Source organism: Nothoprocta perdicaria, unplaced genomic scaffold (assembly GCF_003342845.1).
Source record: "Nothoprocta perdicaria isolate Ctin4 unplaced genomic scaffold, notPer1 scaffold_29, whole genome shotgun sequence".
In the NCBI taxonomy this organism is placed as follows: domain Eukaryota; kingdom Metazoa; phylum Chordata; class Aves; order Tinamiformes; family Tinamidae; genus Nothoprocta; species Nothoprocta perdicaria.
This window is the reverse complement of record NW_020455521.1, coordinates 1,186,405-1,204,438: the sequence shown is the minus strand read 5'-3', so window position 1 is coordinate 1,204,438 and position 18,034 is coordinate 1,186,405. Positions and strand designations below refer to the sequence as shown.

Genomic DNA, 18,034 nt, shown 5'->3' with positions numbered 1-18,034 from the left:
AGAAACCTGCAGCACAGGCTTCCTGGCTGCCCTGCTGTCAGGGACACTCCAAATACACACAAGAACTGCTTATTTGAAAAAACGCTGTTTACCAAGCACAGATTTGGGGGTTGTCATGGAAATAGGGGAAAAATACAGACAAGGAAACAACTGAAACAAAAGATTGGAGAGTTCTCACACAGATGGTGATTTTTGCTATTTAACTTTTAATGTATTTAATACACTAAGTCCTATTTTGAATTTTAGAATATCTATAAGCATATCGTAAACAGGAGAGCCACTTAATCTAAACAAATAAAAGCCCCAATTTTAGAGTTAGAGAGACAGATAAAATGGTTGAATACGCCAAATAATCGCGTTAGTCTAAGAGGCTCTGTCAAAAGGATTAAGTGGCCTCTGCTTCTCTGATTAGTGAAGAGAACCCATTAGGAAGAGCTCAAGTGTAATTAGAAAGGAAAGACTTTTTTTTTAAAGTTACATCATTTAGAAAATTAAGAAATGCAGAAACAGGCAGCATGAAACATAATTAAATRAGCATATAAGATTGTTCTTAATAGCTTGTGTTGTATAATTTAGAAATAGCAGTAAACCTTGTTGTCACATATTCTGGTATTATGTCTTTTTGATCTCTGGAACTGCTGATAAACTCAGAAAAGGTAGAAGATCTGTTCAGCTAGTTGGCCTTTTTCTTTCCTGCATGTAAATTGAAACAAATCTTTAGGTGCACAAAGACATGGTTTGCTTTATGTTCATGAATGGGCCCATATACTTCAAAGGCAGTATAACTACTTAGGGATTATAAAGTTTAATGCATGTGTCTATCTCAGGCACGTAGACTCCTTTACACAACCATGAATTCCAACAAGGTTTCAAACAGACCATCTGGTTCAATATTCTCACACAGAACCAGGTATAACCTCCTTTAGAGGCCGAKACAAGCCCTAAGACAAGTTAGAGAAGATATCACTGGAAAAATCCACCAAAATCCATGACAGGAGTAAAAACAATTGTGAATTGAATACAATGAAATAATTTAAAGACAATCYCAAATAACTCATGGAAAGGTCACTTCACCCACGTGAAGAACAGGAACTTCAAAGCATATCTCCCTTTCTTTTAAAGGGCTCAGAGGTTTAAWTTAAGTCACATTTCTAGGAATACAGTTTTACAGTTTATAGCTACTGTTCCCAGTTTTATAGATAAAAACATCCACAATCTGTATACTACAGTATAGTACAGATTGCAAGTCTGCAGTCTGCCATCTGTAGACTAAAAGATGGGCCTTGCATTGACAGGAATTCAATTTTAAAACAAAATTGACTAAATTAAAATCATTGTATTGAATGAAATCACAATTCCTAAAATACATATATTATGCCATGTTAAACAGCATTCTATTTATGAAAGCAGGATACATTAGGACACGGCTCCAACTCAGGGTAGGCCTTCTCAGGCTAGCTCAAGTTCCATCCACTAACTGTGACAACACTGAGCTAGCTGCAATCTAATTTATTTTCCTAAAAGTTCACTTAAATAGCCTAGGTTATGTTTCGCTTTTAGTGACTTCATGATTCTTACAGAGTTTATTTTTAATATATGAACAATGACAGGAACAACATCAGAACAGTTTGATTTATATCTTCACAGCGCTGAGCCGATGTGAAYTCAGCATTCCTGAGAGCATAATTCAGCTTGAATTTGCAATAAGTATATAATAACTAAAACAAAGATGCAGMGCTAAAAGCTAGCAGTATATTTATTTTTATGCTTGCCATCATATTGCTAAATCCTTCATTCTTTAAGGTAAGAACACACACAGTAATAAATCATAGATGTAAGACAGGTTAGCTAAGAAAAGCAGCTTCCTATTTTTGCCTTTTTGATTAATCTTAYTGACAACACAGAATATAAAGTTCTGCATACATCTTTTGATTTAAGCTCTGTTACAGAAACATCTCTAACCAAGACGGATCCTGCCAAAGCTATGGCTGACAGCTTCCCATTCTCACTCATGTTACTGTTTCCCCACTCATTACTCTCATCCCTTCCAAACCCAGATGTTAATTGCTTTAGCCTTCAGTTGATTTCCATGAACTCAGGAAGCTTGCATTTTATTAACCAAAGCATGTTCTGTAACTACAGTYTTAACCTTTCTCCATTCTAATTAATGCAACTGTAACACTGTAAATGAGATTTTCATGAGAATTTAGAAATTGATCCAACTCTTACACAGCAGCATTGTTGAAAATCTGCTGCATGGTATTGTCATCATATTGGGGTCTCCTGCTCAGAATTGCAATGCTACCATCTCTTAAGTACTGTATTGCAATTACTGCATTATAATAGTTAACCTGATGTTCTATAGTTACAAAAATTTAATAACAATTCTGGTTTGGGATATAAAAATACTTGCTCTACATCTTCTAAACTTTTGTTTTGCCTCACTCATACAGAGCACTGTAGCAAAGATTACCACATGCAGATACCCATCTATATTGATTTACAACGTGATGAGTRAAATTAAGCAAAACAAATCAAGTTTGGTTTTTCACATTTTCTCAAATGCACACTGTAAATACATGATTTAAAAGATCATCCTTGGTAGATGGGGACCATAAAGCCCTATAGAGTTATAACTTTTTTTTTCTCCTSTCCTGACTACGGAGTATTTAAATAACAAAATTGGATTAGAAGTCAGTACAGATTTACATTGCATTGTTTTAGGTTTGTTACTAGGTCATCAAATTAAGAGAACAATCACTCAAGGGTCTCATTATAACCAGTGATGAAAGACCAGATGAATAAGCTCGAAAACCTATGATTCTGTCTTGGTGTCCCAAATAAATATATGAAGTTAGATTAGACCCAGTAATCCTGCACTGTGGGATGGGGCCTTTTCAGATCCAATGTGTCCCATCCATGTCCTTCAAGGCTGGAGGAAGGGCAGTGAGGCACCTCCCTGTGCTTCTCCCACAGCCCATCCCTGATAAGAAATCCCAAYACACAGCCTAGCAGGAGATGGCAGCAGGTTTTACAGCATATTCCMTTCCAGACCACTCAGCCAAAGGCGCTGGCATTCACTCCAAAGCAGCTCTCTCCAGTCACAAACATTTTTGTTCATCCAGGTACCTAAGAAAACTAAATATCCCACATAGAGCTAAGCAGTATTAAAACAGGATTATGCCCTGGCTTGCTAGGAATATTCCGATGTTAACTAATAACAAAAGCCTAAAGTTATTTAGGTAAAAGAACTTAAAAGTCAGATCAAGGAGTGGCAGCTTCAAGTATAAGTTGTGAGGTATACAGAAGGTATTGTTATTTCTAGCAAAACTGGCAATTACCATGACACTTATTTCTAATTTGTATGAAATGCTTAATTATCAAGTGTATTTTCAAATACTGAAGCCTCCATTCTTCCCTAAGAGGGGAAAACCTTATCTCATTGCTTTATCATCCTTTACAGAGAAATAAGAGAACATATATTTTTCCCCCCATATGCTTATCTCCATCATTGTGCAATTTCACCTGACAATTGGACTAAAACAAATACAATATCAAATTGAGACAAGAACGAAGTCCCAGCACACCTGAAATACAGCAGAAAGGGTAAAGCCACCCGTCCCGGCCAGGCCTGGGGAAGGGAGGAGCAGCTCCCCACAGCCTGCTGAGGCACTGCCCCACACCAGAGCCCCAAAGCCCCTTGGCAGGAGCCCCCCGGCTGCCCCTAAACATGCTCCTCGCCCCAGCGCGGGGCCGCCTGGCAGCTCCGCAGCCTATAAACGAGGCTGCCCCACACCTGGGGCCCTCTCTTCTCCATAGGGAGGGGATGTCGGTGCTAGGAAAAACCCTCTCCAGAGGATGCTGGTGTTGTGTGGCGCTGCTGTGGTTTCTGTTAATTAGGCCAGCCCAGTGGAGTCCAAGCTCTGGGCTTGGGCGTGCTCAGTTTAGTGACTCCCTCTTTTCTGGACACCTCTCCCTCCTGCAGCCCGTGGCCTGCTCTTCATATTCACACTCCTGGTGGTTACTTTGCAACAGGGCTTTGGAGGAGACACAACTTTACGAGTTTCAACACCACGTACCCCTTTTTTTAATGAGCTTGTGAAAACAACCCCCCCGGGTGGCACCTTCCCCACCCCGGAACTATCGGCGCGTCGCCCGCGCCGCTGCACGGGCCCCTTTCGCGGCGGCACCGGGGCCGGCGCGGCGGCGACGTGCGGGGCGCTGCGCTCGCCATGGTGCGTGCGGGGCGGCGGGCCGGGGGGCGGCGAGGGCGCCCCGCGCGGCTCCCCTCCCCTCCCTTCGCCTTCTCCCCCTTCCTCTCCCTTCCTCCCTCCGCGTCCCCGGGGAGCGGCCGCGGGAGCCGCCTGGAAGGCGGCCGTTAGGGCCGTTAGCGGCGCGAGGCCTGCGCCTCAGTGAACGGCCGCTGGCCTCCGCGTGGTGTCGTGTGCTGCCCGCCCCGCTCTCCTGCGGGCTTTAACGGGACGTGCCGCGCCGGCATAAATACGGAATGCAGATCTGCTGCATCCTGAGYGCCGCGTGCGTGCGCAGCCACGGCCTTGCGGGGCCCCTTGTAGCAGGCCTCGTGCCGCGTGCTTTCTGGCCAGGCCTTTCAGTTTTCCAACGTTTTAAACATTCAGACTGCCCCCCCCACCACCACCACCACCAAAATCTAACACAGCTCAAACTGGCATTAAAGTGTGGTTCAGATTCCACAAGTTACTGCTCCCTCCCCGTGCCATGTGAACAGCTAGAGAAGAAACCGCTGGTTATTTCCTGGTGTGAGGGATGCTGTGGGTCATGGGGAGGATGGAGGATGGCGGTGGGGGACACGAGACATGCTGTAGAAATTAAATATGACCTTTGTGAGAAATCCCTGTGCAAATTGAGGACATCTACTGCAAAGTGATTAGAAGAGATAAATCTCTRTATGAGGTTACCCAGCCACACAGGCTTGCAGGAGCTCTGAGAGTTGTTGCYACGTAATTTTTTGAACAGCCCTAACTGTTTTCTGATGATTTTGCTACTATGTGGACTGTATTTAAGTAATTTTGACAGTCCTTGTTGCTTCTTGACGTAGTGGGGAGGGCAAGATAGAAGTGGTGGAGCTCATATGCTGCTACTATAAGTCAAGCGCTTTCTGCAACACTGATTAAGCTTTTAAGTGTTTTTGATGGTGCTTGTGCCTAGCTTTCTTTTAGCATGTTTTGCTTAGCTTTGGTGACTTACAACAGTTTTTATTTCTTTCAGCCAAAATTACTAAAAAGCAAAGGGGGAAAGCAAGAGAAAAAAGTTATCCATCCTTACAGCAGAAAAGCCGCGCAGCTTGCCAGGGAAGCACACAAACAAGAAAAGAAAGAAAAGTGAGTTGACTGATGCTTTGCAGATCATACAGCGTCTTGTTGTTGTTGCTGGGATGGTATAGGTTATGGTTATGCTGATAAACCTTAAAATAAGAACAACAAATTAAAATAAGAACAACAAATAGCGGCTAGACCATGTGATCTGACAGGCTTACACTTGTGATATCAGTTCGAACATGGTATGTAGTTCTGCTAGTTGATCTTGGGGTAATCCTTGCAAGTTAGGTTTCATATTAGAGCATTTTGCTTTTTATAATCCGAATGTTGAATACTGTTGTTTTAATGTCACTTACTGCCTAACATTGCCATAAATATTTTGCTCTGCAAGGGAGGACAGTGGGGTGGATCTAAACTTCTCAGATGCTGATAAGTCTCCTGGAAATTTTTAGTGTGCATGAGAGTCTTGCAAGAAACCCCCTACTAAAAGAGAGGGGTTGACTTAGTCATCTAGTTTGACTTTACTCCAAGATTTGCCAAGAATCCTGCTGAGGTTGTAGCTGCTTGTGCTGAGATCAAACAAATGAAAACCTGAAAAGCCTCATTTGGAGCTCTTCCTAAAGAAGAGAGATTTCTGATTGGAAACAGAATAATTAACACTGCTTTGGTGATTTCTGATTTCTTACTGTTCCAAGGCAAATTTAGTTTTCTGCTTTAAGTTTTTTTTTCTCCCTCTCACAGCTAATTTCTGTCCAGCGCTAAACTTGCTTGGGGACACAGCTGCAGAACACTCATCATTGATTTCTTTTCTTTCTCAACACACGTACTTTTTCTCTAGTATAGATACTAAACCAGTTTTGAAAGTCAGTATATATGTGCTTAGAAAACTCCCGAATTATCTTTCTAAAGTAGCTTTGAAGCATTTTTTTTATGAAAGTACACTAGTACATGGCTGGARTATGTGAACTGAACCAAAATCTTCATACATATGCAGATGTTACATTGAAAAGTTGCTGTTGCTGAAAGCCAAAAAATACCAGTAGTTCCTTAGAGTTCCTTCCAGCTGGCATGGTTGGAGCTGAATGTTCAACTTTATGCAGAGAAAGGCTGCTCTTGGAGGACAGGAACCCTTTAGTTGCCCTTTCAGGAGAGAGACCCTTTAGTAACACAGCAGTGTCATGTCAGTAGCCTCAGCAGAGTTACTACAAGAGTTTATAAGCAGTCTGTGCTGCTGACTAGACAGTCTCTGCAGGTGCAAGAAGTTTTCCCTGCTGCTTCGTATTTTGCCTSGGTCTCTGACTCTTAGGTGTCACCAAGATTTTTTTTTTCTGGTGCTAAATTGACAACTTTGATCACTTAACTCTCTTTTCCTGCCTCATAAGTGCCGCTCAGAAGGCTTAGTCACAAAAAGAAAATTGACTCATACTTGATGCTTAGTCCTTACATCTGCCACTTCACCATGAAAAAAACAAGTATAGGATAGGTTATTGTGTGAAGGAGTGGGGTATTGATTACTCCTTATGACTTGGCCCGCTTAATGACATCTTCTAATACTTCTCCATGTGGGTAGAGTTACAGTGATATAGGCACCTGTATTGACATGTTCTTGGTGAGAGGGTGCTATCTTTGGTTCTTCTTGTAAGAACTGAAACCAAAGTACTCCCACTTGAGTAATTCTCTGCCATTTAACCTACCCTTTGTTTCCTCTTAGAGAAGGCTTTAAAGCATTTATCATAGGTTGCATAGGCCAGTCTGTTTTGTTCCAAATAGAATACCAAATGCATCACTCCTCTCATAATGCATTAATATTGCAGTAGTAAGGTCCTCCTTTCAGGAGAAGAAGCAGCCCGGACCAATCTGGTTTCCCTTTACAGATCTCTTAGACCTTTCAGGAAATAGCAGCTTGATAATATGAAGTCTTTTGGTGCACGGTCTCTTCTAAATCTGAGACTAATTATAATTGTTTACAAAGACACTTTTTTGATGGACAATRACTTCTCAAAGTTGAAATTTTGCAGAAATGTTCTTCCAAATTCCTCCTGTGTCTAATGACAAACCTGCTCTTTGACCATATGGTTGGTGCATTCTGGTTGGTCAAGAGACGCTCCCTCATCATTTCTGCAGTATTTCCTTCCTGGTTCATGAGCAGGTCTGACACCTTTTCGACCATGCTTTGTACATCATGGAAATAATACTTCTTGAATGCTGGGAGAGGCCCAAAGCTGGAGGCAGTATTCCCATTTTGTGATCTCACCAACACAGAGTATTAGGAATAATTTCTCCATAGAGACCCTTTTGTGGCATGAAGGAGTCCATTCTTCATTTTTTTCCTTCTGAAATAGGGGTTGTGGTCATCAAATGAATCTAGGAAACTAATTTAATTCAGCTGAGAAATTAATTGACCAAAGATGCTGGGATCTTATTCCTGCACAGGCTGGACTAACCACTTCTGGAAGGCGTACATATTTTACTTGTTGATGATTATTCAATAGAAAGACACCACGTGGGTGTAGGAAGCCCTTGAGCAGCTTTAGAAAGCGTCTTTTGCAGAAATACCAGGAACTGTTTGTTCTTTATATGTTTTTCTTAGTACTTGCTAAATACACTGTTCTTGCCTATTTACAGTTTAGGCTTGGACAAGCTTYTCATGCTTTTTGTTTGGAGGAGAAAAAGAAATCACTGCACAGAAAATGCTTGTATATGTTAAAAACAAGAAATTATACTAGCCATAAAATATTTAGAAGTGTCTCCCCCTTCACCTGAAAGTCGGTAAGAAAAAAGGGGGGAAAATCCCTCAAGGAATTTCAATACTTAATGCAAYGCTGGGAGAAAGGAAGGAGAAATTCTGCTGTAAGTTGCTGAAGTCTTTGATAGCCTCATCACTCCYCAGTGCAGGTTTGCTGTCTGAAATATGACAGTAATAAGAAGCTTATTGCCCAGAAAGACAATATTAAGAGCTGACAGAGCAATTGATCTGGGAAAGCTGGCTGTGCCTTCACTTGAAGCACACTTTCTTGCCTATATCACTCTTCTCAGTTCTCCTCAGTGTTTGATCAGCACTCAAATACTGATCATATGTCATCGTCAAGATACTTTTTCTTAATCTACTTGTGAACCTTCGTTCACTTGGGCAAATAGTTTGTTCTGTTAAATAATAATAACAAAGATATTTGTATGAGACCAGGGTACTTTTTCATCGGTGCTAGTGGGACGTTGCTTTGTTTTTGCTTTAGGGCAGTGTTCCTGCAACCTCTGCTAGCAGCAATTTATCAACACTGGTCGTGTTCTGACTAACTGTTAAAATCTCTCTCTTTTTGGTAGTTAAAGCCTATTCATTGCAGAATTTTTGTCTTTATTTTTTCCTTCTCTACTGAGACAGAATATGACCTTCCTATTGCACATATATTATAAATTATTCAGGAGTTTGTGCGCTTTCATTTTTAAATATATCAGTCTAATATTATCATGCTCTGATATAGGAAGGCTAAGAGGTTTTTAGATTTTCTTGATATAGTCTGAAATGACCCCTTAGGAGTAAGTGGAAGCCTTTGAATGTCTCCTTGTGGTGCTGTTTATYTTTTATTATTATTTGTTTTTCCCTAGCTTCTTTTTTTTTTGCTTTTTCTCTTGCCTGACCCCTTAATCTCCCTTGAATGGTTATGCTCCTAGTGGTGCCGTTTGCAGCCATGATACGTTGAGATTTATTCTTGCATATTGTTAGGTGGAACCGGAAAAAAGAAATTTCTCTTCAAAAAGCCTGAAAGTGGCCTGAATTGTGATGAACTGGGCGGCTTTTTTGGCTGGCCGCCGCATGTTCTGCGTGGTGATGCTCTGCAGCCGGGCGCCCCTYGCAGTGCTGCCCTGCAGGGCACGCAGCAAGGGCTGCTGCCCGTGAGTGGGCAAAGGGAACCCTTCATTCCGTCGCTGTCACTCTTCTGGAGTCTGCTCTGAGCTGTAAGCCCTCTGTCATCTTCCAAACACAGTTTAGGCTGGGACCTTTTCTACCACAGAGATACAAACTTGGCTTYTGATCTTTCTCTTGTTTAAGTAGTCTAATCCCAGTTCCATCTGACACAAAGCCAGCTTGGTAACCCACACAAACTGATTTGCTTCTTCATAAACTCTAAAATCTTTTGATTAATTTATAGACTTTTTTTGTATATGTGATATAACCCTGTAGCGCAAACCCYGTAGTGCAACCTCAGAACATTTTGCATTAAAGCATTTATTGCAGGTGAGGTATCTAGAAGTAAAAAGACTTAGTCATAAATGTATTTAAGTGAGCAGAACTCCTGCTCAGCAGCATACGTGTGCTAAGCATTTGCTCCTTTATTTTGTATACTTGCATATTTTGAGTCCTTCAGCCAGCTTTTGGACTATCTGCACAGGGAGAAATTCTTGTTCTAAAAGCTAATCCTCTTAGCAGTAATAAACCGACCTGTTTGTGTTTTGGCATGTTTGTTTATAGAGTCTAAGCTCTGTTGAGCTGAATTTTTACAACAGGTGACAGATCTCTGTGCTACCTTTGAGCTACTTCAGTTAAATGCAAAATACTGCTTAACTGCTGGTTTTATTCTACAGGGAATAAAAGGATTGTAATGAAGGAGGACATTGGTTTTCAGCTGTGTTGAGTTTTTCATAAAACAGTAAATAATTGTTAGTAAAGAATAGAAAACTCCTTAAAATTACTACAAGTATTTGGATATATTTACTTAATCAGGCAYAACTAACGCATTTTTTCCAGTGGCAACTGATCCACTTCCCCCAATAATGTATTATTTTATCCCTGCTTTCTTGAAATTACATGATGGTCAGCAACTTTCATTGCTGCCAGCTGAATCTAAGAGCTCAGGGACTAAATGCGTGAGTCCCTGTATTCATTTCGTTCTCGGAGAACCTCTCAATAGGGCAGTTAATCCCAAACTGAATAGAGTACTTCCATGTCCTAGAATTCAAAATGCTTTAGTATCCTACCTGCAGATTGTGATGGAATGAAAAAAAATACATAGCTGGATTTTCTTTATCTTTTTTGTATAGCTATTAATTTTGCTATCCTAGCACATTAACTTTGGATATCCACTCATCGCTGACTTCAATTATTAAAAGATTATTAATTATTAGTATGATATTTCCACAATGCATGCCGCRTTTGCAAGGATGCAAAGGGCTTTAGTAGTTTTTTTATTCTTTAAGCAAACTCACCAAATATACCAGCACAATATTAGAAGTACTTACTGAAAAGAATTTCTTCATTACAATGCAGGTCTTGCATGAAAACTCCTCTTGCTGTTTTCTAAGAAGTGTTATAGCCTATTCTCATCCTGATCTTATATTTAATGTCTTACAAGAAAGCATTTAAATCAGTAAGTAAATGGGACAAAATTTCAGATGGTAGTTTTAACAAAAAGAAAAAATCTTTGTATGATTTAGAATAAGATATACAGTTCAACAAATATTTGTATATCTTGACTTTTATTTTGGATTCGGATTTTTTTTTGAAAAAGAAAATAAAGATAATTATTTGCACAGCACTAATTCTTGATTATTTTGTTTTGTCTTTGCTAGGTTGAAGACTGAAAAAGCTGTACGCTTAAATATCATTGGTGAGTGGGGACTTCAGTTACTGAGTACAGTACTTTTTAACACAGAATATAAATTTCACCAACTTGATAGATACTCCAGTTATAATTCAGAGGCGTTTTTCTATTGTCTGTTTCCATAATCTTAATGTAGATTTTGCATAAGTGTTAAGCTACTTGACATATTTACTTAGGCAGGGTTGAGCTTGGAGCTCAGAGTATAGCCTCATTTTTGGCAGCGTATGTGACTCCTGGGCAWTATAAACAGAACATCTGTCATCTTAAAAAGCTTGTCCAAAGTGGACACCAGTGCTGTTTTAGACACTAACTTCCAGTAGTTTAAAGGAAAAGGTAACATTTTTTTTTAAATAAAGGAAAACATAAAATGCATCTGAAATTACACCCTTTAAAAGGTTTCTGTTACAGCTACCTTTAAATTTTATGCACAACTTGTAATTGAGCCAAATTTCTATAATGCTATTCAAAAATCTTGAGAAATGGGGCTTTATTTCAAAAACTTTGAAAAMCTTTAATATGTTCTAGAGTGATAATATACTCATTAATGTTCTCTTTATTCTTGTAGGAGAAAAATTACAATGGTTTCAAAGTCACCTTGACCCCAGTAAGACTGAATACACAAAGAAGGATGTTGGTGAACTGATTGAGAAGTAAGACGTGGTTAAAAATGGGATAAAAAGCTTGTTTTGTCTTTAAAAAATAGTATTCTTAAGTAAGGTATCTGAAACAATAGTGAATCGGAGTGGTTGTATTGCACAAAATTTGTGTGACTTTCTGGCATAAATGTATTTCATTTCTTTCAGTTATATAGGTCGATTTAATGATGAGTTGGAGCAGATTGAGTTGCAAAACAGCATTAAAGGTAGACAAGGAAGACAACATGGTTCTCGGGAAACAGTCATCAGGCAGACCATGGAACGGGAAAGGCGGCTCTATGAAGGCTAYGGAATAGGTATGGAAAGATTATTAGAAATAATCCAGCAGGGACAATGGTGCCTCTTGTTCACAAGTCAATAACCYAAGTAATATTTCCAGGTATTATTTCTATTTTTTTTCTCCTCAGAAGAAACTGATGGGAATTCTTGGATTGAGTCAGAGAGGAATYGGGGGAGGGAAAGAAAGATGGAWGCTGAATTTCTCACCCACGYGTTTCTGCTTTGCTTTCTGTCAGTTCTGCATCGTTGCTTGTATTGTTTCTTTAGCAGGTAACTATACATTTTTTGAAACTGAAGTGAGGTTTGACAAACAAGAGTTGCATTGTGTTGTATTCCTCCTCCTTGCCAAGTAGATTTTKKKGGRRRRRAAAAAAAAASYYYWAAAAYRTTGSCAGRTTTACTTAACGCTTTCAAGTACTAAAGAAGATGAATCCTGTATGACTTCACATGTGATGGAAATTCATCTTTGTTTTTTTTAGAAGTGTGGGGGGAAGTCATAGGAAGAGAGAGGTGATTTCCTCAAAACTGCTCAGTTGTCACACATCTCCTTTCTGGTTTTGCTTTTACATTTTAACGTGTCAGCTTTTTCCTCTTACTTTGTGGAAAAGCTGTCAAAAACAGTAGGACTAGATAAAGAGATGTCAGATATACAAGCACAACACAAAAATAAAGGAGAATCTAGAAATACAACAAGCAAAATCTGAAGCTATAATAATATTAGTACATAAAGCATTCAGAGAGCAGAGTGCAACTTCACATATTAAATACACAAATCATTCATGATTTGTTACTGCAGTTGCTGCAAGATTCAGTCTCTGTCTAGGACGTGCTATTCATTCAGAGAACAGTTGCTGCTAAATGCTGTAATTAGAGATTGGGGATAAAGGGAAATCAGCTGGAAACTGCTTTTCTGGTCCCGCTCGTTGCTGCTGGAAGCCTCAGCACGGGAGCCCTTTTAACAGACTGCAGCAGTGAGGGACTGTTTTCTCTTATGGAACTGGGTTGCCTCTTGCTCATGTACATACTTGTTATGAAGCAACTGCAGGCTGCCTATTGTCTACATTTAAGAAAGCTTAAAAATGGTGTATTGCAACAAGTGTTTGCAAATAGAAACCTAGAGAATGTTTTTACTGTTAGCAGATGCTTAGTGGATTGTAGTCATTTAGAAAATGTATATTACCAGTAGGGAAACATCCACTGTATCCATGAGGCTGTGGAGCTGTATTGGCAGTTACTTATCGCTTCCTTATTTCTTAAATGTAGTTAAACTGATTTTCCTGCTATTTTTCTTCATGGCTTTGTCATTTGCATTTTTTAATGGTCTTCACAGCAAAGCTTTGAAAGGCAGTCCTGGGAGTTGAAAGCTGCGTTTGCCTTTGGAGCGCAGCGTGCTGTCAGCTGAAACACATCATAACTCCTCTACCCAAACAGTCCCACACTTTTGTGCTTGGTTTTTAATTACCTTCCATGTTCTCACAGAAGCATGGTGCAAAATGACCTTTAAAGCTAAACAGACCAGTTTCATTAGTTAATTCTTGAAGTTTCAGGATGCAAGAAAGTTCATTTTAATTGTAAATGATACCTTTTATAATGTGTCTGCCAACATGCCCTTCTGTACTGCTTGTTACCTGCTGTTCTCTGTCACAGTCACGCAACTGTATTGCTCTTTCATGAGGAGCAGCCAGGGCTTCTAACATCCTTTTCCCTGTTTAACTCCCCGCTCTGATTCCATCTGCTGAGCTGCCCACAGGTGGTGTTCTCTGTGACAGTTCTAATGAACACAGTTGTGCTGCTTAGAACCTGTTCTAGGCCAGAAACACTCTAGGCCACGCTGGGGTTTGRGTAAATGTGCACAAATCCTAGTCCTTTGCAAGAGAGAGACAGTTACCACTGTGACAAGCAGTGCTCTGGAAGGAAATAAAGCACCTAAGCAAGGGGTGCTGCGGGGCCTGCAAGGCAGGGCACCCTAGTGATCCCAGCAGCTCCTCTCCCCCTTTTCTCTCCGGAGACCATCTCGTCCTAGCCAGGCACGGCCGCAGGGTCATATGGTCCTGTGCTGCTCCAGCCCAGCTCTTAGGAAGGTCCTTTTTCCACCCTTAGCTGCGATACCACCTTCCTATGCACAAACATTTTTAAGCCAGAGTAAAAGTTTCACAAGTAGATGCAAAAGATCAGGAACTTGTGCATGTTAAGGATATAGTAGTGAGTACAACCAGGGTGTTCCTACCTTGCCTTAAGCAGTGGAATGTCTTTCTGAGTACTGCTCTTGGACCTCTCCAAATCCTTATTCTTTTTCTGTCTCTGAAATACAACGTGCAGTCCTTTTATTCACATTTCTGGCTTCAACAAGAGGCTCACTTGGATTATACAACAGACCTAACAGGATTTAATTTCACTCCTTTTAGAAATCCCAGATATTGTGAACACGAAGCACCTGAAATTTTTCAGGTAAGCTTTCATTATCATTACTTCATTATTGTGCAGAACGCTATCTCTGAAGTTGGCATGTTATAACTTCTTGCTTTTAATAAAAATGATTTATGTAAGAACTATGAAGAACTTTTTTTTTCTCCTTGTTTGAAAAAGATTACAAATGATATTTTGGGGTTTTTTGGTACTATTTCTGTTTTTCTATAACAGCTAACCTTTACTGAATTAAGCTTTCCTAGTGCACTGGTTATTCTTSAACGCAGTTACATGAGGGGCTAGCAGGTAGCCATAGATCAGAGCAGGTCTAGCGTGCGTGTGATCTTGGTTCTGCAGACTGAGCATCTAAATAAAGAAACTTAGCTAAGCTCCTTTTCTATTGCTTGCAAGACTGGGAGTTTAGTCTGCCAAACCTGACCCAGGTGGCCTAAAGAGGATAGAAATAATCAGTGTAAATGAAGCCAGCTATACTTTTTTTTTTTTTAAATCAGAATGTCAAATCTGAATTTAAATTCTTCATAGAGAAGTTACAGGTGCTGCATTGAGTGTACAAGATGCAATTGTTGGAGGTCATTTACGCTGCAGCAGAGCTGAGAAGCAGCAACCTCAACTTAGAAAAACAAACTCACCTTGAGGGAGCGTCTTCAGAGAAGAGGGGAGGTCGCTCTGCTGCTCTCTTGCTGTCTGCCTTGTTGGTTGTTTTCCATCACAGCACGGGATTTCTCTTTTTCCTTTAAGAGAATGGGATGGTGATCTGAAGAAACTGCCAAACATTAAAATGAAGAAGTTCTCAGCTAAGGATGCTGCTTGTAGCCACCCTGAGGGGGCAGATGTGGAATGTAAAGAAGAACCAAATAAAGGAGAAGAGGTGGTTTAATGAGCACCAGCTGATCTCAAAGTTGGAACAGCTGAAGGGAATCAGAAGAAACCTATTTTAACAAGCACTAGAAACACAAATAAAGCTGACATTCCCAATTATATTTGCAAAGGCTTTTCTGGTTGCGTTTTTGATTACCTCACTGTGTCCCTATGTTAGAGAACAAACTTTCAGCAAACAGTGAGGGGAAAAACTTGAGAATGTAAAGCCTGAAATCGTGCATGTGTTTTTGCTGCTTCTCACATTGTACCTGCTCTTCAGGATGCAGACTCCTAAGCTGAGGAGGAAATCACAGTTTGTGTCGTGAGATCCTGCGTGCAGCGCTGCCTCTCTCTCCCATGTGTGTAGAGCACTCACGATTCAGGCAGGAGTTGTCCTGGGAGGAAGCCTTTAGCTTTTCCTCTTAATGGTGTGAATATGGATGGCAGGTAAGGGTTGTCTTTAATCACTGACTGAGCTAGTGACACCTTTATGCCCCTCTTGCCTGGGCTGCCTTTAGGCAYGTGCAATTTTGCAGCGAGAGGCCACAGCCTTGTTTCACTAATGGGAGCAAGTGCCGCGTGTCATGGACCAGGCAAGCTGGACTGGGGAAAAACTTTTCCCTTTGGTGAAAATGTATATTCAGACACGCAGCGTCAGTTCATTGCTACGAACTCGTAGCTTTTGTGGTCGTATGTAGCAGCCACAGTTCAAATGTCTATTGCTAAGGGTAGGAATAACTGTTCCCCACTGATGATCTTCATGGGCTTGGGCCTCAGTGCAGTTGTGTGGGGTGTACAAGAAAGCCTTCTCTTGGTAAGTATATAGATATATAAATGTGTGTGTGTTATTATTATGTCTGTGCCTGAAGTGATAGTCGAAATAATTAAAAATATTTGACTATCTTGTTGATCTGATGTAGAGGTAGGGGAAAAAAAACCAGCTTCTGGCTGTGAACTAATTCTGATYGAATTATAAGCAGAATTGCTACATATTTGGCAAGTGTTTGTAGTTGGATTTACCAACTACCTGGCCTTAAGCTGATCGTGTACAAGAGCAGCTTACCAGAAAACCAGAGTGTTTTGTTTTGCTCTGTTTTTCCACAATACCCATAGTGGCAAGGGGAAAGAAAAAACCCAGAGCTTGATTTTTGTTTGTCTACTTACTTGATTTCCATGATGAGGAATTTGCCTGAGAGCTTTTATGCTGGGAAGGACACTGTTTTGCCCCAGATTCTTACCTATGTTTTTTTAATGCATTCTTCTTCTTTTTCCCCAGCTCTTGAAATGTAATAAACTCTAGAGGTAAATTGGCACTTGAAGGAGATTCTCTAAAGTCTGAACTTTCTTCTAGACTGATTTATGCTTTTGACTGCATTCTTCAGGGTTCCTGTAAGTAACAATCTTACTTTTGAGAGCCATTCAGMTGTTGTTGGTGTCTTTTCTCTGAGTGTATATTAATAAAAGCCATCTAAATCTTGTTCCTTTACTTTTAACTCTTTGCCATTCGYGAACCACTATTAAAGCTGCAGGAACCTATTTTATCTTTGAGACATATGTGTACATGACATAATAATCCATATACAACATTACTTCATTATAGCCTTATCTCTTCAACTTAAGTGTGTATAAAGTCTCAAGGCATTTTAGCTATAGYGTAGTTCTGAAGAAAGAAATAAGGTGCCTTTTATTGAAGCAGCAGAACCTAAAGGAACTGGAACAGAAGCTATCCTGTGTGTCAGACAGGCTGAACAGTTTCCTGGATGGCTTTCTAGAGAAGTTTTCCCCTGCTAAAAAGGGACCTAACCTATGTTAGATTAGGTAACACGCTTGACCAGGAGGTTGATCCTGCCCTCTCTTTGTTGGCTGTGCGCCAGTCGAGTGCAGGTGAATTACAGAATCTCTGTGTTACCCTTGAGCTGTTCATAAACCAGAGGGAGGGCGGGCACCAAACTAGCCGGGGTTAGAACTCTGCCACTGTCACCTGGATGTCACCTGCAAGGCATGAGCCACATGGCCAGCGTGGGTGAGAAGCAGAACTCCCTGGGGACCCAGCAGCACCACGAGGGCACGGGGACCGCCCTGGGGACAGTGTCATGGGGCACGGAGGGGATCATGTAGCAAATATTCCCAGAAGGCTGAAGCAAAATGATGGGTGCAGATCACTACAGAGATCACTCCTTTTAGGTCATTTCTTTAATACAAATACAATTTTTTCCACAACAAATAAGCAAGATAGATTACTTCTGTTACCCTTTCCTTCCGTCTTTCAGTACACATTCACCCACAAAAACATGTATTTTTCCTTTTGCAAAAGAGAAGGGAGTTGAACAAGAAACACAAACTTGTAGTTTCAAATATTACACACAGTAAAACCTTTTCATCATAAAGTCACTTCCCTTGCAGTATTAGCAATTAGAAATGATTTGTTCTGGTGAGGGGGAGAGAACGCTGCTTTTCCACAGGACAGGACAGGACACGCTGCCGTGCAGCCTGGCAGGGCGGGAATGGCACCACCGGGGGAGCTGCAGCCCTCTGGAACGCTGCCCAGAGACACCCCTAGCATGTTCAGGCCAGCTGCAAATACTCCTAATGCTGATAACTGAGTAAATCAGGAAAAGAAAGATGCATGTTCACGTGCTGAAAGCATCTGGTGTAAACATCTCCATCTTACCTTAGACCAGGTTTATTTCCACCTACCTTCATTAAAGCTTTGCTTTAGTCCACTACGTTCTGCTTTGGATGCACTGGGGCTCCAGGGGCAGCTCTGTACTGACCTTCATTAGCTCTAACACTGCACACTTCATTAAAACATCTTTGAAGATACCTTAAAGCTTGTAGGTACTGGGCTTTGTGCAGCTAAGCTTTGTGYCTGGCCCGTGCACCTTCCTGCATCGTGCAGACCTGCACCCAGGACACCATG

The 18,034-nt window shown here is 40.8% G+C and overlaps 1 protein-coding gene and 1 long non-coding RNA gene across 2 annotated transcripts; one reads left to right on the top strand and one right to left on the bottom strand.

The window, feature by feature from the left end:
• Positions 1-4,202: 4,202 nt before the first annotated feature.
• On the top strand, positions 4,203-16,464 carry TMA16 (translation machinery associated 16 homolog). The gene is made up of 8 exons (XM_026041642.1): positions 4,203-4,235; positions 5,248-5,360; positions 10,863-10,900; positions 11,460-11,544; positions 11,698-11,846; positions 14,235-14,277; positions 14,995-15,561; positions 16,391-16,464. The coding sequence occupies exons 1-7, from the start codon at positions 4,233-4,235 to the stop codon at positions 15,131-15,133; spliced, it is 570 nt and encodes a 189-aa protein (XP_025897427.1). The 5' UTR covers positions 4,203-4,232; the 3' UTR covers positions 15,134-15,561; positions 16,391-16,464.
• On the bottom strand, positions 12,329-14,997 carry LOC112949261. Its single transcript, XR_003249778.1, has 3 exons — positions 14,886-14,997; positions 14,057-14,130; positions 12,329-13,945 (listed from the first exon to the last, which is right to left on the bottom strand). It is a non-coding gene; the product is annotated as an uncharacterized LOC112949261 (long non-coding RNA).
• Positions 16,465-18,034: the final 1,570 nt, after the last annotated feature.